General features: G+C 59.7%; 1 protein-coding gene across 1 annotated transcript in view; it reads left to right on the top strand.

Moving 5' to 3' along the window:
• Positions 1-19,015, top strand: part of IQSEC1 (IQ motif and Sec7 domain ArfGEF 1) — a 327,675-nt gene that overhangs the window by 183,436 nt on the left and 125,224 nt on the right. Inside the window, exon 3 of the mRNA XM_065885744.1 lies at positions 10,556-10,600. Coding sequence (XP_065741816.1) covers positions 10,556-10,600 — 45 coding nt within the window. The remainder of the gene's footprint in view (positions 1-10,555; positions 10,601-19,015) is intronic.

Raw genomic sequence — 19,015 nt, 5'->3', positions numbered from 1 at the left:
GGGCGTGTGAGAGATGCCACGGGGGCGTGGCCGCAGGAACCACATGGGAGACCATCTGCTGGGACAGACGTTCAGTCTGCGCCCAAGTCAGGCCAGGCCCACATCCCGGTAAGCCCGGCAGGGGTTGGCGCCGTCCCGCGGTGCACGGCCTGCCGCACTTTTCGGTAAACCCTGAGAGAGACGGTGCCTCAGAGCAGCAACGGGGCCACGTGGACGGCACGGCCACGGTGCCAGCACGGAGGAGGCTGAGCAGGGAGACCGTGAGGCCTGTGAAGACCACTGCTAAAACAAAACAAAACTCCTGAATAGAGAATAGGGCGTTTGCGAGGACAGAAGCCAGGTGGTGCCCGGCGCTCGGCATAGCGGCCTCATTGCTCTCGAGCGCCCCAGCCTCGGTTTCCCCTTGAAGTTTCCCCAGAAGCCCGCAGCTCCAGGGGGTTCTGGAACTATTCCATGTTGTTTTTAACTTTCATTCAACTAAAGGGAATTAACACACCCGGTTTGCATGGAAAGACCTTGGCGGATTTTCCTTGACTGTGGTTGTTGAGTGCAGGGCCTGGGGCACATCCCAGCTGGACTCTTGCTTGCGTGTGACCCCGAGACCAGGCCCGAGGACGGGGGAGGTGCTTCCAGCCGCCCGCAGGAGGGCCTGCACGCGCATACGTGCCTACAGTCGTGTGTGCACGTGTGCTGTGCGAGCATGTACATGTGTGATGGTTCAGAGGTCTCTTGTTTTTTTCATTGAAATATAATTGATTTACAATGTTGTGAGAGTTTCAGATGTAAGTTAAGAGGTGTCTTGTATGCGTATTTGTCCGGCCGTGTGAGGTCAGCATGGATCCGAAAGCGTGTTGGTGGTTGGGATGCCGTCCGGCGGGCCCCAGGTCAGACCTGGAAGGGGAGGCGGCTGGGCGGAGCCCACCGTGCCCTTGCCAGCATTCCAGGTCAGGGGCGCTGAGCAGGCAGGGTCCCCCAACCTCGCCCGGCTACAGAGGACGGCCGCCCTTCACCCAGCCCCTGGAGGGGCCGTGGAGGCGGGGCCCCATCCTTGTGTCTGCGTTAGGAATTTCTGTGGCAAGGCACAAGAAGCTCGTGGTGGGACTCCCTGGGGGACAGGGGGACCTTGGTGGACGTGGTACCTTTGGGAGGGCGACTTTCCCCTGGATATCTTTTTTGTTGTACTTATGAACTATGAGAGTGCATTAGCTATTTAAAAATTAAATTTGTCAAGTCTGTAGGTTGCTGGTTTTGGGGTGAATTGGCTTGTTTTCTGGATATCTGAGGGATGCCCCCCGCCAAGGAAGGGATGCCGTCAGGAAACATGAGCCTGAGCACATCCCTCACCCTCAGGGTGAGTGGGGTCAGGACGTCCTGGTTGGGGGTCAGCTGCCTGGATGACTGTGGACGGTGGGGACTCTGGAGCAGAGGGCAGGGGACCCAGGTCAGGAGCTGGTGTGGCCGCTTGCCAGCTGGGATCCTCGGGCAGGTCTCAGTCCCTCTGAGCCTCGGTTTCCTCATCTGTAAAATGGGGTTACGAAACTCCAGCTCCCCAGGCAGGCTTGAGGGTAAAATAAGATCACGTTGGCATCTGAAGAGAGTTCCAGCATGGTCGGACCCCCTCCCGGCGGGGCCGGACTGAGGCACCTGTGCTCCCTGCCCATCAGCCAACCAGGTCCAAGAGTGACAGGATGTGGCTCCCAGACACGGCACCCGAGGGCCCCGGCCACAGGCCCGGCCAGGCTCCTGGCCGAGTGGGAAGGCCTCAGCCCTACTCCCAGCAGCCGGAGAGGCAGGACGTGCCCTGGCCGGTGGCCCTGCGCCCTCAGCCGCTGCTCTTCCGCAAGAAGAGGATCCTGGAGGGAGCTTCGGGGTCACAGAAGCTGGGATGCTGGGTGCTGGGGTCTCGGGGGTGCTTCTCGGCAGGTGGGAGCAGCCAGGGAGGCTCCCTCGCCAAGCCAGGCCCCCCTGTGCCCCTCCCTGTCCCACTCCGGGGCCCTCCCCTTGAACACACTCAGACCCTGCCCTGGCTGCCCCCTGCACGCTGCCCCCGCGGAGCCGAGGTCTGGGCTGAGTCACTGTGTCCGAGGGGGGCCCCGCCCTTGCCCCCCACTGGCTCACACACCTGGTGGGAGAGACCCGGCTGGGGTGCGCCCCTCCCTCCGTGGGCAGCCATGCATCTTGCTCGCAGCGTCTCTCCCTGTGATCTGATGACGCCTCGGTTTCCTCATCTGTAAAGTGGGCTCCTTGTTAGGGTGACACGAGTGAGGATGATGGCGGGGGCTGCGTGGAGGGGGGATGAACAAATCCTTGTCGCAGGTGGCCTGAGACACCCCACCATTACCCCCTGATTATCCCTTCTCTAGACAAACCTCCTTGTGGTGCAGATGAGGCCCAGAGGGGGATTTGGTACCCCCCGCCCCAGGTCTCACCCCAGGGCCGCCCTAGCTCTCTCTCCACACCTCTGTCCGGAAGCGGGGGCCCTGGGCAGAGACACCCCCTCCCCCCGCAGCGGAGACTTTTCCAGACTCGGGCTGAGCTCCTGGGCAGGGCAGCCTGGCAGGACGGAGGGGCGTGGAGGCCAGCCCGGGGACAGTCACTCACTGTGCCTGCGGGCAGGGCTGTCTGGGGCCCAGAGCCAGGACAGGAAGGCCGGGTGGGTGGGCAGGGCCCCTGTGGCTTTCTCAGAGGCAGGCCCAGGGCAGGCGTTGGGGGCCTGGGCGAGACAGCTAGACGTGGGGGAGGGGAGCCAGCAGGGCAGCTCCTCGGGTCGGTCTGGTTTACGAGGCGCCCCCTGTCCGTCTGTCCGTCCGCTCCCGGGGGCCGCACCGGAGTCTCCAAGGCAAGAGGCGGCCCCATTCCACAGAGGAGCCCGAGTCTGAGACAGACCAGAGCGGGGCACCCGGCAGGTGACATGAGATAGCAGTCTCGGCCCTCGGGGGTAATGGGAAGAGACCTCGGGGCAGCCTGGCCACCTCCTACCTTCTCTGTGTCCCTGCTTCCAGAGCCCCAGAGGAGAAGGGGGACAGCGACACACGGGGCAGCGGCGAGGGGTGAGCCCACCCCGGACAGGCGCTCTGTCTGGGGTTGGCTGGGGGCTCAGGAGCAGGGGTGCTCAGGCTCTGCCCCAGACAGAAACTTCGGGAGCCCTGGGGATGGCCAGGCACCCCCATCACTGCCCTAAGAGCGCTGGTCCAGCCTACTGGGTCTGCATCCATGTGTACCCAGAGCCGTGAGAACATCACTCCCCTTGACCCAGAAATCCCAGGAATGGGTTCTAGAGGCACATCGGCTGCCTGCACAGAGACCTCACTGACAGGGCAGCCCAGCAGCCAAGGGTGGGGAGAGACACACCAGGCCTGACCCCGACGCGGGCAGTGGGGAGTGCGCCCAGGGTTCCGGGCCGCTTCCAAAGGGTGACGCAGAGGAATGTTTGACGACCTAAAAGCAAGGAGAAGTGTTAAGTGAGCGGGGAGTGCGGGCCACAGAACAGAATGTACTTTTGTGCAACCACAACACACATAGGCCCAGTCCCCGTCCCAGGCACACATTTAGAGAGGCCTCAAGACAACAACACCGGCAAATCCCCAGGGAGCTGGGAAGGTGGGTTACTTTATTTTCCTTGTTGTGCTCTGTTGTTATTTTCCATAGCTGACGCAGTGGCTATGTATTATTTGGTAAAAGGGAGGCGTGCGGCCTCCCCTGCCCCTCTGGAAATGGGGCTAAATCCACAAATAACTCCAACCTAGGGCCCATGAGAGTCTGGAGCTGCCCTGCCCCACGTCCCTCCCAGGCCATGCCCTCACCCACTGCTCCCTGCCAGCCAGCCCACTCAGGCTCCCTGTGGGCTTTGAGCAGACTCCCTTGGCCGAGGGCTACGTGGAGAGCCTGCCCTCTGCCCATCCTGACCCTCTCTCTATTTTCTCCCTATTTCTTCTCAGGAACAAACAGAGTCACCCTCTGGCCTGAGCACAATGGCTCAGAGCCACCTTTGGCAGTCTGGAACCCGCCCTAGGGCCCTTCCAGAAAGCACAGTGTGCCAGGAAGAATTCTTACACCAGTGAACATGTTCTTTTTAAAACTGACAGAACTGGGACTTACCTGGTGGTCCAGTGGCTGAGACTCCATGCTCCCAATGCAGGGACCCCGGGTTTGATCCCTGGTCGGGGAACTAGATCCCACGTGCAGCAACTAAGACCCAGCGCAGCCAAATAAATAAATAATTTTTAAAAATAGTAAAACTGACAGAACTTTCTAGGCTCGGAGGGCCCTAGAGGTTTAGCTGGTTCCATGTTGGACCCATCTGGGCAGCTTTAAAAAATGAAGGTGCACCTTTGTTTCACCGAACAAGATAGGCAGGTGGCAGATAAACACATGAAACGATGGTCAGCGTTGTAAGCTGTTAGGGAAACTTGAACTAAAACCGCAGTGAGGTTTCACTGCATGTCCATCAGAACGGCTGGAAGTGAAAATAGGGGCAACGCGAAACACTGGCCAAGATGCAGAGAAACTGGATCCCTCTTGCATTGTTGCTAGGAATGTACAAGGGTACAGCCACTCTAGAAGACAGTTTGGTGGGGGGTTTTCAGAGTAAGTGTACTCTTACCAGACAACCTGGCTGTGGCACTCCTGGGCATTTGTTCCAGAGAAGGGAAGACTTACGTTCACACAAAAACCTGTAGGAGAAGGTTCGTAGCAGTTCTATCCCTGACAATCCCCCCGCCTGGAACCTGCCCAGATGTCCTTCCCAGGGGGGGTGGATTAAAAAAACTGTGGTACGGCCATGCTGTGGAATACTACTCAGCGGTAAAAAGGAAGGGACTGTTGATACGTGAACAGCTTGAATAAGCCTCCAGGGAATTATGGTGAGTGAAAAAAGCCAGTCTTAAAAAGTTATATCCTGTACGATTCAGTTTGTATAACGTTCTGAAATGACAAAATGATGGACAGATTGGTGGCTGTTGGGAGTGAAGGATTGGGGGAGAAGTGGGTGTGGCTCTGGAGGGAGGGGTGGCATGCGAGTGCCATGTGACAGACCGTCTTGGAACTCGATCGTGGGGGGGTCACAGAAAGCTACATATCTGGTGAAATTGCATAGATACACACACACGCATGCACGCGTGCATGCAACATCAAAAGATGACTACTGATCACCAAAAAGCGGGCTTCTCAAGTTAATGATTTTCGTGCTTTTCTGTGTATGGGAAGATGCAAGAGTCTGGGCTCATTGAAATTACCCTTCGATATGCATCTTCACTCTCTAGGGCCGGTCTCCTCTTTCTCTCCATCCTGAATCCCCCCAGGGCGCACTGTCAGGTCAGCTGCAGTGGCCGATGGCTTGACGGTGGGCAACATTTCTTTGTGAACAGTGTTATCACTGGGGGAGGCTGGGGGAGGGTTGCATGGGTCCTCCCTGTACATTTTATTTTGCAACTCACTGTGAATGTGTGGTTATTTCAAAGTGAAGAGTTCAAAAACAAAAACAGACAGACAAAAAAAACACCCAAGGTGCAGGAGCATAGCCCTCAGAGGTTCTGACTCATCCTTCTGGGTTTGGACCCAGGCGTCAGCACGTCTGTATTTCTTAGAAGCGTCCATGTGTCTACCGCACGGCCAGGGATGGAAGCACTGCCGCTCCCTCATTCAGCGGAGGGAAACTGAGGCCAGAGAGGAGAAGGGGTTTTCCCAAGCCCACACAGCTGCTGCGGAGGAAGGGGGTGGCGGGAGAGGAAGACCACCAGCTCTGAGGCCTTGGGTTTTTACTGCTGCTCCAGGCTGGGGGCTGAACCAGTCTGGTTGTTTTGTTTTGTTTTGTTTTGCGGTACGCGGGCCTCGCACTGTTGTGGCCTCTCCCGTTGCGGAGCACAGGCTCCGCACGCGCAGGCTCAGCGGCCATGGCTCACGGGCCCAGCCGCTCCGCGGCACGTGGGATCTTCCCGGACCGGGGCACAAACCCGTGTCCCCTGCATCGGCAGGCAGACTCTCAACCGCTGCGCCACCAGGGAAGCCCTGGTTGGTTTTTTTAATGTAAATTTTTATTGAAATCCGGTGTACAGCTTGTTGAATCGTGACAAGCTGAACACAGTCACGTAACCGGCACCTAGACCCCCAAGCAGAAGCTGACCAGACCCGCAGGAGCCCCCTCGGGCCCTGCCAGTCATAGCCCTCCTCCGCATCCAGGGGCCCCTCTCTTGACTCACGGCGCAGAGCCGTCTTTCCCCTCCTTGAGCTTTGTAGGTGGCCGCCGCCGTTTGGAGCCATGCCAGGGAGTAGGACTGGAGCAGCCCGCTTACTCTGAGCGGGAAGGAAGTGGCCTCCCCAGGAACCCAGTCACGTAGGGCTGGGGACGGGGGCTTCAGGAGGGACTGTCCCCAGGGCAGTCGCCTTATCCAGGGTGGCCGGAAGGGGCTGTTTCCCCAGAGCCTGCATTGGAGGCGGGAGGAGGACTGGAGCCCTGCCCAGTTGACCCAGGGTGCCGCGTCCGCGAGCCTGGTCCAGGGGCCTCCAGAGATGCTGGGGGAGGAGCGGCAGCCCAGCAGAGCAGACAGAGCTCTGGACGTGGGGCCACCACACCTCAGTAAGAGACCGTGGGGCTTCCCTGGTGGCACGGTGGTTGAGAGTCCACCTGCCGATGCAGGGGACGCGGGTTCGTGCCCCGGTCTGGGAAGATCCCACGTGCCGCGGAGCGGCTGGGCCCGTGAGCCATGGCCGCTGAGCCTGTGCGTCCAGAGCCTGTGCTCCGCAGCGGGAGAGGCCGCAGCAGTGAGAGGCCTGCGTACAGCAAAAAAATAAATAAATAAAAGAGACCATGGTACTGCGCGGTCGCCACTCAGAGCCCGTTTCCCCTGTAAATGAGGATTTTAGATATGTGGGTAAAACCAACATCTATTAATATAGAATTGGTGGGTTAATACAACACATTAAGATCATTCGTATGCTGTCCATATCACACCTTCAGATAATACATAACATAATATGCTCCTGTTTTGAGTTCTATACTGGTCGTAGCTGGATTTATGGAATACTGACTCTGTGCCTGGCGCTCTTCTAAGTGCTTTAAATGTATTAACCTATTTAATCTTCCTAAAGCACAATAAAAGAGGACCCTAAACTGAGGCACAGAGAGGTTCATTAACTTGCCCAAGGTCACACAGCTAGTGTGTGGCAAAGCTGGGATCTGAACCCCAGCCCTCTTGGCTCTAGAATTCACATTGTAACCTCTAGTCTCTAACATCTCACTAAACGTTATTGGATGTAATCATACAATAGCGTGTGATACCTCAGACACACCTCCTCTACACCTTCTGGTATACAAGGCGCTTCTGCTCCGTGGGCAGCACCTCACCTTTCTCACAGTGACTGTGTGAGGTGGAGCTGTTACCGCCGCCCCGCATTCCAACTGGGGAGGCTGAGGCAAAGAGGCACTCCGGCATGTCCCAGGCCATTGGTTCCCAATCCAGGCGCTGGGCCGTGCCCCTCCTGTTGTCAGCTGGGCTGAGCGGGGAAGGAGGGTGACGGGCAGAGTGGGCCTCAGTCTGTGGCCAGCAAGGCTGCGTGGACCCGGTAGGGCACAGGGCAGAGGTTGGGTCCCCATTCAGAGCCAGTCCCGGCTGGGCTGTCAGGGTCCACAGCACACTGAGAGGGGGACTGCCGAGGGGTTCAGGCCACCAAGGGGTTCCCCGGGATGGGCGGGACATGGGTGGGGAAGAATGGGGAGCCTAGGCAGGGACCACCGCTTGTCACAGGGTTTAGAGCTGGGCCACAGCAGGCCAGGTCAGCCTTGCACGTCTGGGAGGGTCCCCGTCTGCACGTGTGTGCCTTGTGGACACTACTGCCTGGGGGGGAATTATTGTGCACCCTTCCGTATCTTGGACCCGAGTGTCACAATGTGGTGGGGTGTCCCCGTGCCTCCCTCACGGGCTGTGCTGACAACCGAATGAGGTGACACTGGTCAACTGTTAATACCAATGCCTAGTCTATAGGAACTGTTCAAAAAATATTCACTGTCATTAAAGGAGTGGGAGAGGGATGAAGCGGGGAGGGAAGGAGGGAGTGAGGAAAAAAGGAAGGAAGGAAGGAGTCTGATTAGGGGGATAAAGTAGGGAAAGAAGTCTGCACAAAGGAATTGACCTTTGAGCAGGGTTTTGGAGGGTGAATAGGAGTTTGCTACAGGATGAAAAGGCAGGGAATGGAGTGGTGTTCCATGTACAGGGAGCCCCTGGGCCGCATGGTCAGCCTTTGTAAAGGGGGATCATGATTCCATGTGCCTCGTGAGGTTCAGGCAGGGGTTAGGAGAGGAAGCATTTGGAGAAAGAACCTAGCACCCACTAGGTGGACTGGCTGCAGCAGGACGAGATGGTGCCGTGTTATCACGATGTAGTCAGAGCAGGACTGGAGCTAGGGGTTCCCTCCAGGAACCCCAGCACCATTGGCTGTGTCCCTGTCACATCATATTGGTGTTACCTCGCATGGCATGTCCATGTCTGGGCAGCCAGCTGGGGGATTGTCCAGACTTGGGGCTTCCAGGAGGTCAGATTTCCTCACCTCTCCCAGCACAGGTCCCAGCACGGTTCCTGGCCTGGGAGGGAGGGAAGGCCTGTCTTGCCAGCCCCGCCCTCTCCATCCTCGAAAGCCGCTGCCCACCCCAGAGTGGGCACAGGGCAGTGACAGTCCAGCAAAGTGCCTCGAGGGCATCCTGACACCATCCCTCATGTCCTCTGTTCTTTGTGATCCCCGGCCAGGCCTGCTGACACGCAGGCAGAGGCGCTGAGCCGATGGTGTGCGGCCCCAAGCGGGCTCTGGCTCCAGGGGAGGGGGGAGCCGTCTGTGGCCTCTTCAGCTGACGCTGGAGAAATGGGGTGTGCCTGAGGCAGGTTCTGGGGCATCCCATCTGCTGCACGTGGGGTCCGGCAACCAACGATGCTTCAGCCGGACAGGAAGTAGCAGAATCACAGGTCAGTGCGGGGATGTGGAAGGAGGATCAGGGAGCGAGGCCGAAGCTCAGATGACCCGTGGTGGGCTCCCAGCGGTAGCCCAGAAGGGCGAGGCCCACGGTGCCAAGCTCAGGCCCACTCGGAGCAGGTGCCCTGGACTTCTGGATGTTGGGTGGGGAGAGGCATGCAGGGCACCCACAGCCGGAGGGCTGTGGCCCACGTGGGAAGCAGCATGGCATCGGAGGAGAGGTGTATAGCCCAATGACACCGCCTCCAGGGGCGTGTCCTGTGTCACAGCAGCCGCTGCCCAGGAGGGCAGGGACAGGGTGTGCCGGGGAGCTGGGCCCCCCCCTCGTGGAAGGCACCCCAGGCCCGAAGGCCTCGGTCACCGGGCATGGCGCCAAGCAGAACCAGCAGAGGCTCGCGTTTCTCGACATCGTTTCAGATCAGTTATTTGCCCACAGGTGCTTTGTACTCTCGTTTCTGTTTTACAAATGAGGACATTGAGCAGAGAGGCGCTTGTACCAAACGCGCGTGGCTGGTCGGGGGTGGGGTGGGATCTGACCCCGGGTGGGCTGGCTCGCAGCCCAGACCCACAGCAGGACCCCGAGCCTCTCTGCCAGGGCTCCCGGCATGGGGGTGTTGGCCCCTGCCCGCGGTCCGGGCCTCTTTGGGGAGGACATGCTGGTCTCAGGCAAACACACCGAGTCTCCGTGCCACCCAGTCTGTACAGCAGGGGACCCACAGCACTTACCTGCTCGGAGCCTGTTTCCTCACGGGCGTCTGTGGGGTCTCAGCGGGGCCCCCCACCTCTGACTGCCCTCCCCGCCTCTGACCAGGTTCGTAGCAGGTGACAGGTCAAAGGAGGCACCGTCATGGCCGGTCCCCTCAGTGGGACAATGACCAGGACACACGGGGCCCTGCCTTCAGGAGGGGACCCTGACGGGCAGACGGGAGTGAATGAGCAAACAGATAGATGACTCGGCCTGTTTCACGTGGGGCTCTGAAAGAGAACGAGTCGGGCGCGAGGGTACTGAAGGGCGCGGGAGGGCCGCTATAGACAGGGAAGGCCTCCTGGAGTTGGAAAGTTGTCAAATGTGATGGGGACAGAGCATTCCATTGCAGGGGCAACGGCAAGTGCAAAGGCCCTGGGGCAGGAATGATGAGAGGAGCATGAGGGGGCAGAGGCCAGCTCATGCTGGGAAGGGGTTGTCTATGGTCGGGGGGTGTGGACAGACCTGCCAGCTGGCAGGCCCAGGCCACACCCCAGGGTGCAGCTCTGCCTGCAAAGAGCCTCCGCTGGGAGACTCCCTGTGGGACCTTGGGCCTCGGCGTCCCCATTGAACAGGGAGCAGTTGGACTTGTCGTTGCCAAGGGCCCCCTGGGACTGAGCCCCTGCACTGGCGTGTGGGGTGGGCACAGGGCGGTGTCTTGGCTGACCTGTCAGAGGACGAAAAAGCACATGGTTTCTTGCATGCGGGGGCCACAGGCTTTCCCCAGGGCTGCTCACCTACCCCAGGACCTGACCTGGGACCACCCAGCATGGCCTGCGCTGGCATGGCCCCCCGGGGAGGGGCTTGTTGTCTGGGGTCACCGGTAATCCCGTCTCACTTTTGCCACCTCAGGAGCTCCCTGGAGACCGGAAGCAGACTCTCCACTGACCGATACAGGTACTGTTGTACCATCCGCCCTGGACCTGCTCAGGACCACTGGCCCACTCTCCCCATCAGCACCCAGGGTCGGCCCCAAGAGGCCATGGGGGAAATTAGCCCCCCATTTGGCCCTAAAATTCCCCCAGGGACCGGAGATAGTGCTGACACATCCCCTGAGAACAAGTCCAGCTAGAAGTGGTCCTTCCTGGACCATGGCTCAGCCCATAGTTCCTCCGAGATTCAAGGCTGGTGGTCCCCCGAGGGCTGGCCTACAGCCGTGGCTCCCATGACGACCAAGCCTGCAGCCCAAGGGAGAAGCCGACAGTGTGTATCAGTTTCCACACTGTACTTGGTGGAAGTACTTGGTGGGATGGTGGTCTGAGGGTCTTGTATCTTGATGTTTCTGTAAGACGTCTTCAGAAGGAAGGGCTGTAGACTCTGGAGTAGGGGAGGCCCCTGGATGGGGCAGCAGGTGGGCATGGAAGACCAGGAATGGGCAGCTGGTCCTGAGTGGGGTTGGCATGGACGGGGGCTGGGAGGGGACATCTGCGCTACACACGGGGGTGACTAGAAGTGGGCTGGGGGTGCCCGCTCCCAGGAGAGGGCAGACTTTATGAGGCCCTGAGAAGTGGATGTGGACCCAGGGCCTGGAAAGCGAGGGGGCAGGCGGATGGCAGACCCAAGTCCCGCTGGGGAGCTCGGCCTCGGTGAGAGGGAGCTTCTGCATGAAGGCAGCGCGCCCCCGAACTGGAGCCGTCAAGCAGGGGCCAGGCCCCAGCTGTCGGGTGGCAGGCGCTATATGGGGATGAGGTGGTCTAGCGACCAGCTAGATGCCTGAGGCGGCTGAGGCTGTGAGAAGGGCTGGGGGTGGGCACGCAGGCACGGCTTCCCTGAGCAGCTCGGGGCTGGGTACCCTCAGGGGCACTGCTGGAGGACGGAGAATCGGGGGTTCCACACACACGTTCACACTCTCATGTAACCCCGTACACGGACGCTCTGCGGCCACAGCACACATAGCGGTAAGGGTTGTCGCTTCTGTTGGCAGAAAGCTGGCAGCGTCCCACGTCTGCACGACCGCGCAGGACTATAGGCCCATTTTACAGACGTCACATTTTCAGGACTCTCAGCTGGTGAGCAGAGCTGGGATTTGAACCCAGATCCTGGTGTGAACACTGCCTGATGCTGTAGCACACCCCTCGCCCCTGTGTGTACACTTCCTGCACAACCACACACACGCAGACTCCCGGACATCTGCGCACTCCGTTACTTCGGCACTCGGACCCTTACACCGTCCCTCTGCACGTGGGTCCACACACACCCACGGCCTCACTCCAGTTCGGGCACATAAGTGATGGCGGTCATGGTCAGGGGTTGGCCACAGTAACCACCGCTGCTTGAGGCTGGCCACACTTGACCTCACAGGCAATGACACCCTGCACCTTCAGAGAGCAAAGACATCAGGGCCCCTTGGTTCTGCCTTCCCCCTCTGCTTCTCAGCCATTATTTCCTGAGCATCTGCGGGTGTGGGAGGAATAAGGAAACCACAGGGACCTGTCCTGCTGCCTTTGCAGAGCTACTGTGTCAGGCAGCAAACGGACAGAGAAATCGGGTTTTAATACGATATGTCAGGTGGTGACAAGCGTGTCGACTGAAGAAAAGCACACAGCCCAGAAGTTGCGAGTTATGTTTTATCTGGACCTCACTGAGGACTGTGGCCTGGGAGACAGCCTCTGCGACAGCCCTGAGGGACCTGCTGCCAGAGGGGAGGGAGAAGCCAGGAGGTAGAGGGCTTTTTGCGGGGAAAGATGTGCTCTACCGTCAGAGATGACTGCTAATCACAAAAGCCCAGACATCTCAAGTTAGTGATTTTAGGGCTTTTCTACGTGTGGGACAATGCAAGAGTCCCACAGGAATAATAAGAAACTTTTCCTTAGATGCGCATCTCCACTGCCTAGGGCGGGTGTCCTGTTTTTCTCCATCTCGAATCCCCTCGGGGTGCACCTTCAGGGGCTGCTGCAGTGGCTGACAGCTTGATGGCCGCAGCATTCTGTTTACTGAAGTGCCAGCAACATTTCTTGTCCACAAGTGCTATGAAGAAAAATAAAGCAGGGTAAAGGGGATAGTGATGGGAGGGTAGTCAGGGAGGGCCTTCTGGGGGCGGCGCCGTTTAACCAGACAGCAGCATGAAAGGCGGGCGAGGGGTGAGCCGTGCAGCTATCTGGAGTAGGGAGCGTCAGACAGTGGGACAGCCAGTGCAAAGGTTCGGAGGTGGAGCGTGCCCGGCACGTTTGAGAGGCAGCAGGTGCTACGTGAGAGCTGTCCTCATCCCCTTGGGACACAGGCAGAGCCCAGCTTAGTGTTCCCATTTCACAGATGAGGAAAACCGAGGACCAGAGGACTGTTGGTGCCAGACCCAGCCGCCCCCTCCCTCCCGGCACGGCCTCCTGACCTCTGCCCTTTATGCGCAGCGAGGCCGCTGGCTTTGCTGCTTTGTGGGAGCCTCTGAGAAAGCCGGCCCTCGGGCTCTGGTGGCCAGTCCCACGGAGGTTCTGGAGGCCTGCTTACAGCCTGGGAAATTCAGAAACAAAGGTCCCAGCCAGTAATTGCCTCCTTTCAAAGGAACAGCCGGCTTCCTCTGCCACAGGCGTGAGAGGGAAGCTGATGTCCTGTTGGGGGAGGGCGGACGGCCCTTCAGGGAGGCTGGCAGACAGGCCCCTCACCCTCGGCAGACCGCCATGTTGCCCTCCTTCCTCGCCTGCCTCGTCACCAGCGCAGTCACGCAGTAGCTCCCCTCTCCCCGGGTTGGGTTGGTGGACTGTGCCCCACGCTGCATCCAGCTCGGCCGTCCTGATGATGCTGTCCGTGCCCGTCCCCTCACTGGGCTTCACGCTCCCCGCTCGACTGAGCCAACGCGAACGTCCTTCCCTTCTTGCCATCCACGGCGAGCCACCCTGCAGAGCCACTAGACTGCATCACTCCCGGCGGAGGGAGGCGTCCTGTACACTGTGGGGTGTTTGGCGGCCTCTAAATCCACTAGAGGCCCGTAGCGCCGCCCTCCCCATTGTGACAACCCATGGTGTCCCCAGGCATGGCCACTGTTTCTTGGGGCACGGGGTGGTGGCAGAATCGCCCCGGGGGGAGAGCCACTGCTCTAGAAGCAGCGCATCCGAGATGGCGGACGGAGGAGACTCCCTCCTGAGGCCGGTGACTTCGTTTTTGGCTTTGCCGGGGGGCGGGGGGTGCTGCGATCAGGCCCGGTTCCGCACCCAGCCTTGGATGCCCGGCCGCCGGCGCAGGACACGCAGGCCCAGCACTCTGGTGGCAGCCACTCCTGTCTGAGGCCGATGGGCCTGGACGTCGTCCCTCACACACGGTGATGGGGTCTTCTCTGAGCTCTGTTTCCTCATCTGTGGTTGGGGGAGGGGGAGCGAGCCCTCCTCACAAGGATGCGATGGGACCACTGCTTTGTCAACAGTGTTGAGAAGACCAGGGACCCCAAGTAGCAGGCGGGGTGAGTGTGGTGTGCTCAGGAGGACCCTTCCGTCCCGCTCTCCAGGACCCTTCACTCCTGCAACAAAATGATGGAGTGCCTGCAGTGGGCCAGGTGCTGCCCTGAGCCAGGCAGGGCCGGGATGCTTGCGCTGCAGTTGGGGGCTGGAGCAGATAAGTAAGTCAACGGATCATCTCAGAGGAGGGCATGTCTGGCAGAGAAAGTCAGGGTGGGGCGTGCAGGGGGCTCGGACGTGATGCTGGCGGTAGCATCCGGTGGGTGCAGAGGGGCCGGGGAGGGCACCTCTGGCCAAGGGCACTGCCCGGAAGGCCTGGAAGAGAGGGTGGCTTCAGGGACCTGACGGGAGCCAGGGGGCTGGGCGTCAGGAGCCTCAGAGAGCGCAGACGGTCGGCAGGAGTCGGGGCACAGAGGGCCGGTGGACAGTCGGGAGTTTGGCCTTTATTCTGAGAGCAGCAGGGGCACCGGGTAGAGCAGAGAGGGACGTCTGAGATCCCTGTGGCTAGTGTGTTGGGAAGGGGCCGCAGGGTGCCCAGAGTAGAAGCCAGACCTGCCAGGAGGGGCCCAGTGGTTCTGCTTGGCCGCCGTGACGCTGGGTCCTGGGCCGCAGAGCCACCCGTTCTGCCCGTGGCCCCCGTCCCTGCCTGACAATGCCCCGCTGGCCACGGCCCCTCAGCCCAGCCCCACCCCCCCCACCCCCCCGGCGTCGGGAGTCCCCTCCCGGCAGCCAATGAGCGGCTGTCATCGAGGTTCCATTTTAGATTTTATCAATGTGTCCCTGTCACCCAGGCAACCACGGTGGCCCTGTCAGTCTTTCTCCGCTGCCTTTCAGAGACAGCGGCTCCCACTGCACCATGTGGCGACGTGGTGAGTTTCCGCTCTCGGGGCCGAGCAGGGATTCCGCCAAACATAACTGACCTGGCGAGGAGGCCGGCATCTGTCACCTCGCCCCCTCCCTGCCTGCACCCCACACCCCTGGTCTTCCCAGCCTCGGCCACTTCAGGCCAGGCAGGCGGCAGGGCCGCTGCCCGGCCAGGTCCGGCGCAGCCACTGGGGACCTGGGGACCAGTTGGAAGAGGGAGCTTTCGGAGCCACCGTCAGAAGCCCCAGCATCCAGGCCCCCAGGATGACGGGCCGGGGGCCCCCACCACTCAGCACAGCCAGGGCTGCCCCCGTTTGCCCCGGGGACCCCCGGGGAAGCCCCGAGAAGTTCCACCCCCCCGCGGCGGCGGCAGCCTGAGGCTGCCTGGGCAAGCCTGACGGAGGAGTCACTGGGCTTTTGTGTGCGCTGCTCTTTGTATCGGAGGCTGTGCTGGAGGGGCGGCTGGCAGCACCGGGCCATGTGAGTGGGGCCACTGTGGCAGCGGGGACCGGGGTGGCCGGAGCGGCCCGTCCCCCAGCTCCCTCAGCCCCTCTCCAAGTCTCGGTGGAGGTGCCACGGGGGTCCGGCAGGAGACCGAAAGGCGAAAATGCTCAAGTTCAAGGCCCTTTGCCTGGATTACTGGCAGTTCCTGTGCCTGCAGCCGCTGCACGGAGTCTATAAAAGGTACGTGCCCCGGGAGGGCCTCTGCCGTGGGGCAGCCGAGCTGGCGGGCCCGTCCCCTGCCTGGCGACCACAAGTCCTCCTCGTCCTGGGGCAGGGCCCCCGCTGGCGTTTGCTCTGGGCCACTGGGCAACTTGGCTCAATTGTCCCCTCCTCTCCCTCCAGCCCCGAAGCTGGTAGCATTTCTGCGGAGAAGGGGTCACCCCCGAGTGCTCTGTGACCACGCGCTGAGTTTCATTGTTCCTTGCTGCTGAGAATCGCCCTGGAGCGGACTTGCTTGGAGCACTGTCACCCCACAGGAGGGCACCCTCCACCCTGGCCTGGCCGTGCCGGGGTCCATGCCCTCTGACCTCACCGGCGGCTCATGTGACTAAGGGGTTTGACGGCCTCCATCCCAAGCAGAGATCTGAGACACACTTGGAGTAATGAGGGTATCTGCCTTACTTGGGCAGAATGAGGGTATCCCTGGTGCGAAAGTCAGGAGACCAAAGTTCAAGTCCCTCTGCTTGCTTTGTAACTTTGGGCAGGTCACGTTCCCTCTCTGAGCCCCAATTTCCCCATCTTTAGGGATTTGGACCTGTTGACGGGTAGTGGCACTTGGGGACTACTCCCTGAAACGATGCGGGCATGACCCCGAATGTTAGTAAAACTGACAGTGTCTTCCGCACGTGCATTCTGTCCACACACACCCTTTGGCTGAGGGACACCGGTGCCCAGGCCAGCAGGAAGGGCGGCTTCAACGGCCTGTAATTAAAGGCCTTGGAGGAGGGAGTTAGAATACCGGCTATCCTGAGGGAATTAGTTTTTCCTGATTTCACACTCTGTGAAGTCCGTGGCTATTAGTATGCGAGCCGTTCTGGGAAAGTGTGGGAACTTTTCTTTTCTCTTCCAAGGCTTTCTCCGAAGGGGGCAGGTCCTGAGGGTCTCACAGCAGCCTCAGAAAAGAAGTCCCCGCTCTTGGGTGGGTGCCAGGGAGAGAGGCCTACCCCGCTTCTGATCAGCACCGGCTGCACCCGGGGCGTCTTCCACTCGTGCGGGTGGACCAGCCTTTCCCACCATCCTGGGAACTTGTTCCCGTGGGCCTGGGGCACCTGGAATGTTCTGGCTGTTAGCTATTAAGTGTCTGCCGAGGGTGCACTTTACACTCTGGTCAATCCTCAGCCCTACTGCAAGAGGGGCGTCGAAGCCCCCCTTTGAGCAGGTGAGACCCAAGGGCAGGCAGACACGTAAGTGTGGCCACAGGATTTGGACCCAGGTCTCTCTTGTTCCAAGGTGGACTCTGTCTCGAGTGCCCCGCAGCTCAGGAGAGGAGTGTGCCAGGGTCCTGAGGCGAGAGGGATGAAGGAAGCATGTCCCCACCCCACGGGGGCTCAGGTGGACACGGTAGGAGGAGTGGATCTGGATGTGGGGCTTCATGGAGGAGGTGACAGCTGAGCAGACAACGAAGTGTCTGCAGGAGTTGGCTGGGCCGAGGAGGGGAGATGGGTGTTCTAGGCAGAGGGAAAGGCGTGTGAAAAACCCCAGAGGCTTTCAGAGGGCATGTGTCTTTGGGTGGTGGTGAGAAGCCATGGAGCTGAGAGGGGCGCTGGGGACCTGAGTCTAGGACCAGGGGCTGGGCCTCCCGCTTTGTACAGTGGGGAGCCCAGAGGGGCTCTCAGGGTGGGAGTAGCAAGCTGAGAGTCCCTCTGGGAGTCACGTGGTGCTTGTGAGAGACCTGGCTCAGCCTCCAGGCCAACCAGTGAGAGCCCCCTCGGCTCCTCCCACCATGGGAGGTTCTTGTTCAGAGCAGGTGCTCTTTTCTCAAGGCCCAACTGTGACCGGAAGACAAATGGGACATAGTCCTCAAGGAGCTCCCAGCCTACAAGGGGAAAGAGACCCACTAACAAGCCATGAAAGTTGAGGATGGGGGATAAATAGAGGTGGCACAAAGATACCAGCAGTATGAGGGAGGCCGTCTGGCCTGGGAGAAATCTAGGAGGGCTTCCTGCAGGAGGTGTCATTTGAGCTGGGCCTGAACGTAGGAGCAGGATTTTTTCAGATAAGGAAGGGACAGTAGGCAGGGAGCGCAGCATGAGCAAACGTGTGGAGGTAGGACTGAGCCTGGCGTGATTCAGAAATGGTCACAGATGAGGCTGAAGTGTAGGGTGCCTGTCAGGCAGTGAGGTTAGAAAGGGAGGCCGGGTGGGCAGTGCGATGCAGAGGCTCACAGAGTACCTGCTATGTGGGAGGCATCGTTCTAAGCCCACCAACCCCGTGAAGGGGAGGATGTAATTGTCCCATTTTCCAGGTGAACAAATAGAGACGCATGGGCGAAAAGTGGCTGGCCCAGAGTCACATGGTCTGTCAGGGGGACCGAGGGATTTCACAGGCTGCACAGGGCCAGCCAAGGAGCTTCGACTGGCAAATGAGATGCTATGGGCTGGGGACAGTCCTCCTTACGTTGACTAGTGTTCACAAATAATGGTGATGCGTCAGTCAGGTGGACGAGAGACTCCAGCTTTATGGCCAGACCGCATCCTGGCGGGACTCCGACTGCTCGCCGACGGTGGGGGAGGAGCTAGCCCACCTGCCATGGCCCCTCCGGGGGATTGACAGTGTCAGTGCCAGGGAAGCACTTAAGGCACCTCACGTAGGGGGCTTAGGGAGCCGTGGTCACCTCTGTCCAAAGAGATGCAACCCCAGGAACTTGGCACATGGAACCACTTGGCTTTTTTCCTGATGCCATATTCCATTGTTTAAAACAGCGACCCAAAACTTTCGAGTATGAAAAGGGTGTTTTGCAGACAATGCATAATTAACCACTTCTAAACACAGGGTGTGCCAGGCTCCCTTGAAGCTGTTAATTATTCTTCATTAGTGATCTTAAATTCATGTAGAATAATCCTGGAGCCCTGCCAGAGGCTGAGGCTCCAGGAGGAGCAGAGATGCTTATTTCAACTAGAAAGCGCAAAGGAAGTTCTTGGCGCCTCTGCCTTGTGCCTGGGGCGATGGCCATTCCGCAGAGCCCCTAGCTGTGGCCCAGAGCCCATCCTGGGAGGCACAGAGCCCGCTCCCCAGGCCCTAGAGCCTGGTGGACCTCAGGGCACTCTGGTTAGTGAAACAGTTCAGGTGGGAAGAAAAGGTAGAGAGTGGTATACCCGTCACCTGGCTTCAGAAATAAACTGTTATGACGCGGTGGACGGCCCCTGTGGGCCTCCCTCAAATCCTGTCTCACCCCGATCCCCCCAGAGCTAAACCTAAGCAGCAGTGCCCCCACCCTGCCCATGTGTTGTGTTTCACCTGCACATTTTGATAATTTGGCTAACACAAAGCTCATTCCACAAGTTTTAGAACTTTACATGCATGGTGTCATAACCTACAACTTGCTTTTCCAAACTTTTGA

Source organism: Phocoena phocoena, chromosome 10 (genome assembly GCF_963924675.1).
Source record: "Phocoena phocoena chromosome 10, mPhoPho1.1, whole genome shotgun sequence".
NCBI lineage: Eukaryota > Metazoa > Chordata > Mammalia > Artiodactyla > Phocoenidae > Phocoena > Phocoena phocoena.
This window is presented reverse-complemented; position numbering and strand designations above follow the sequence as displayed.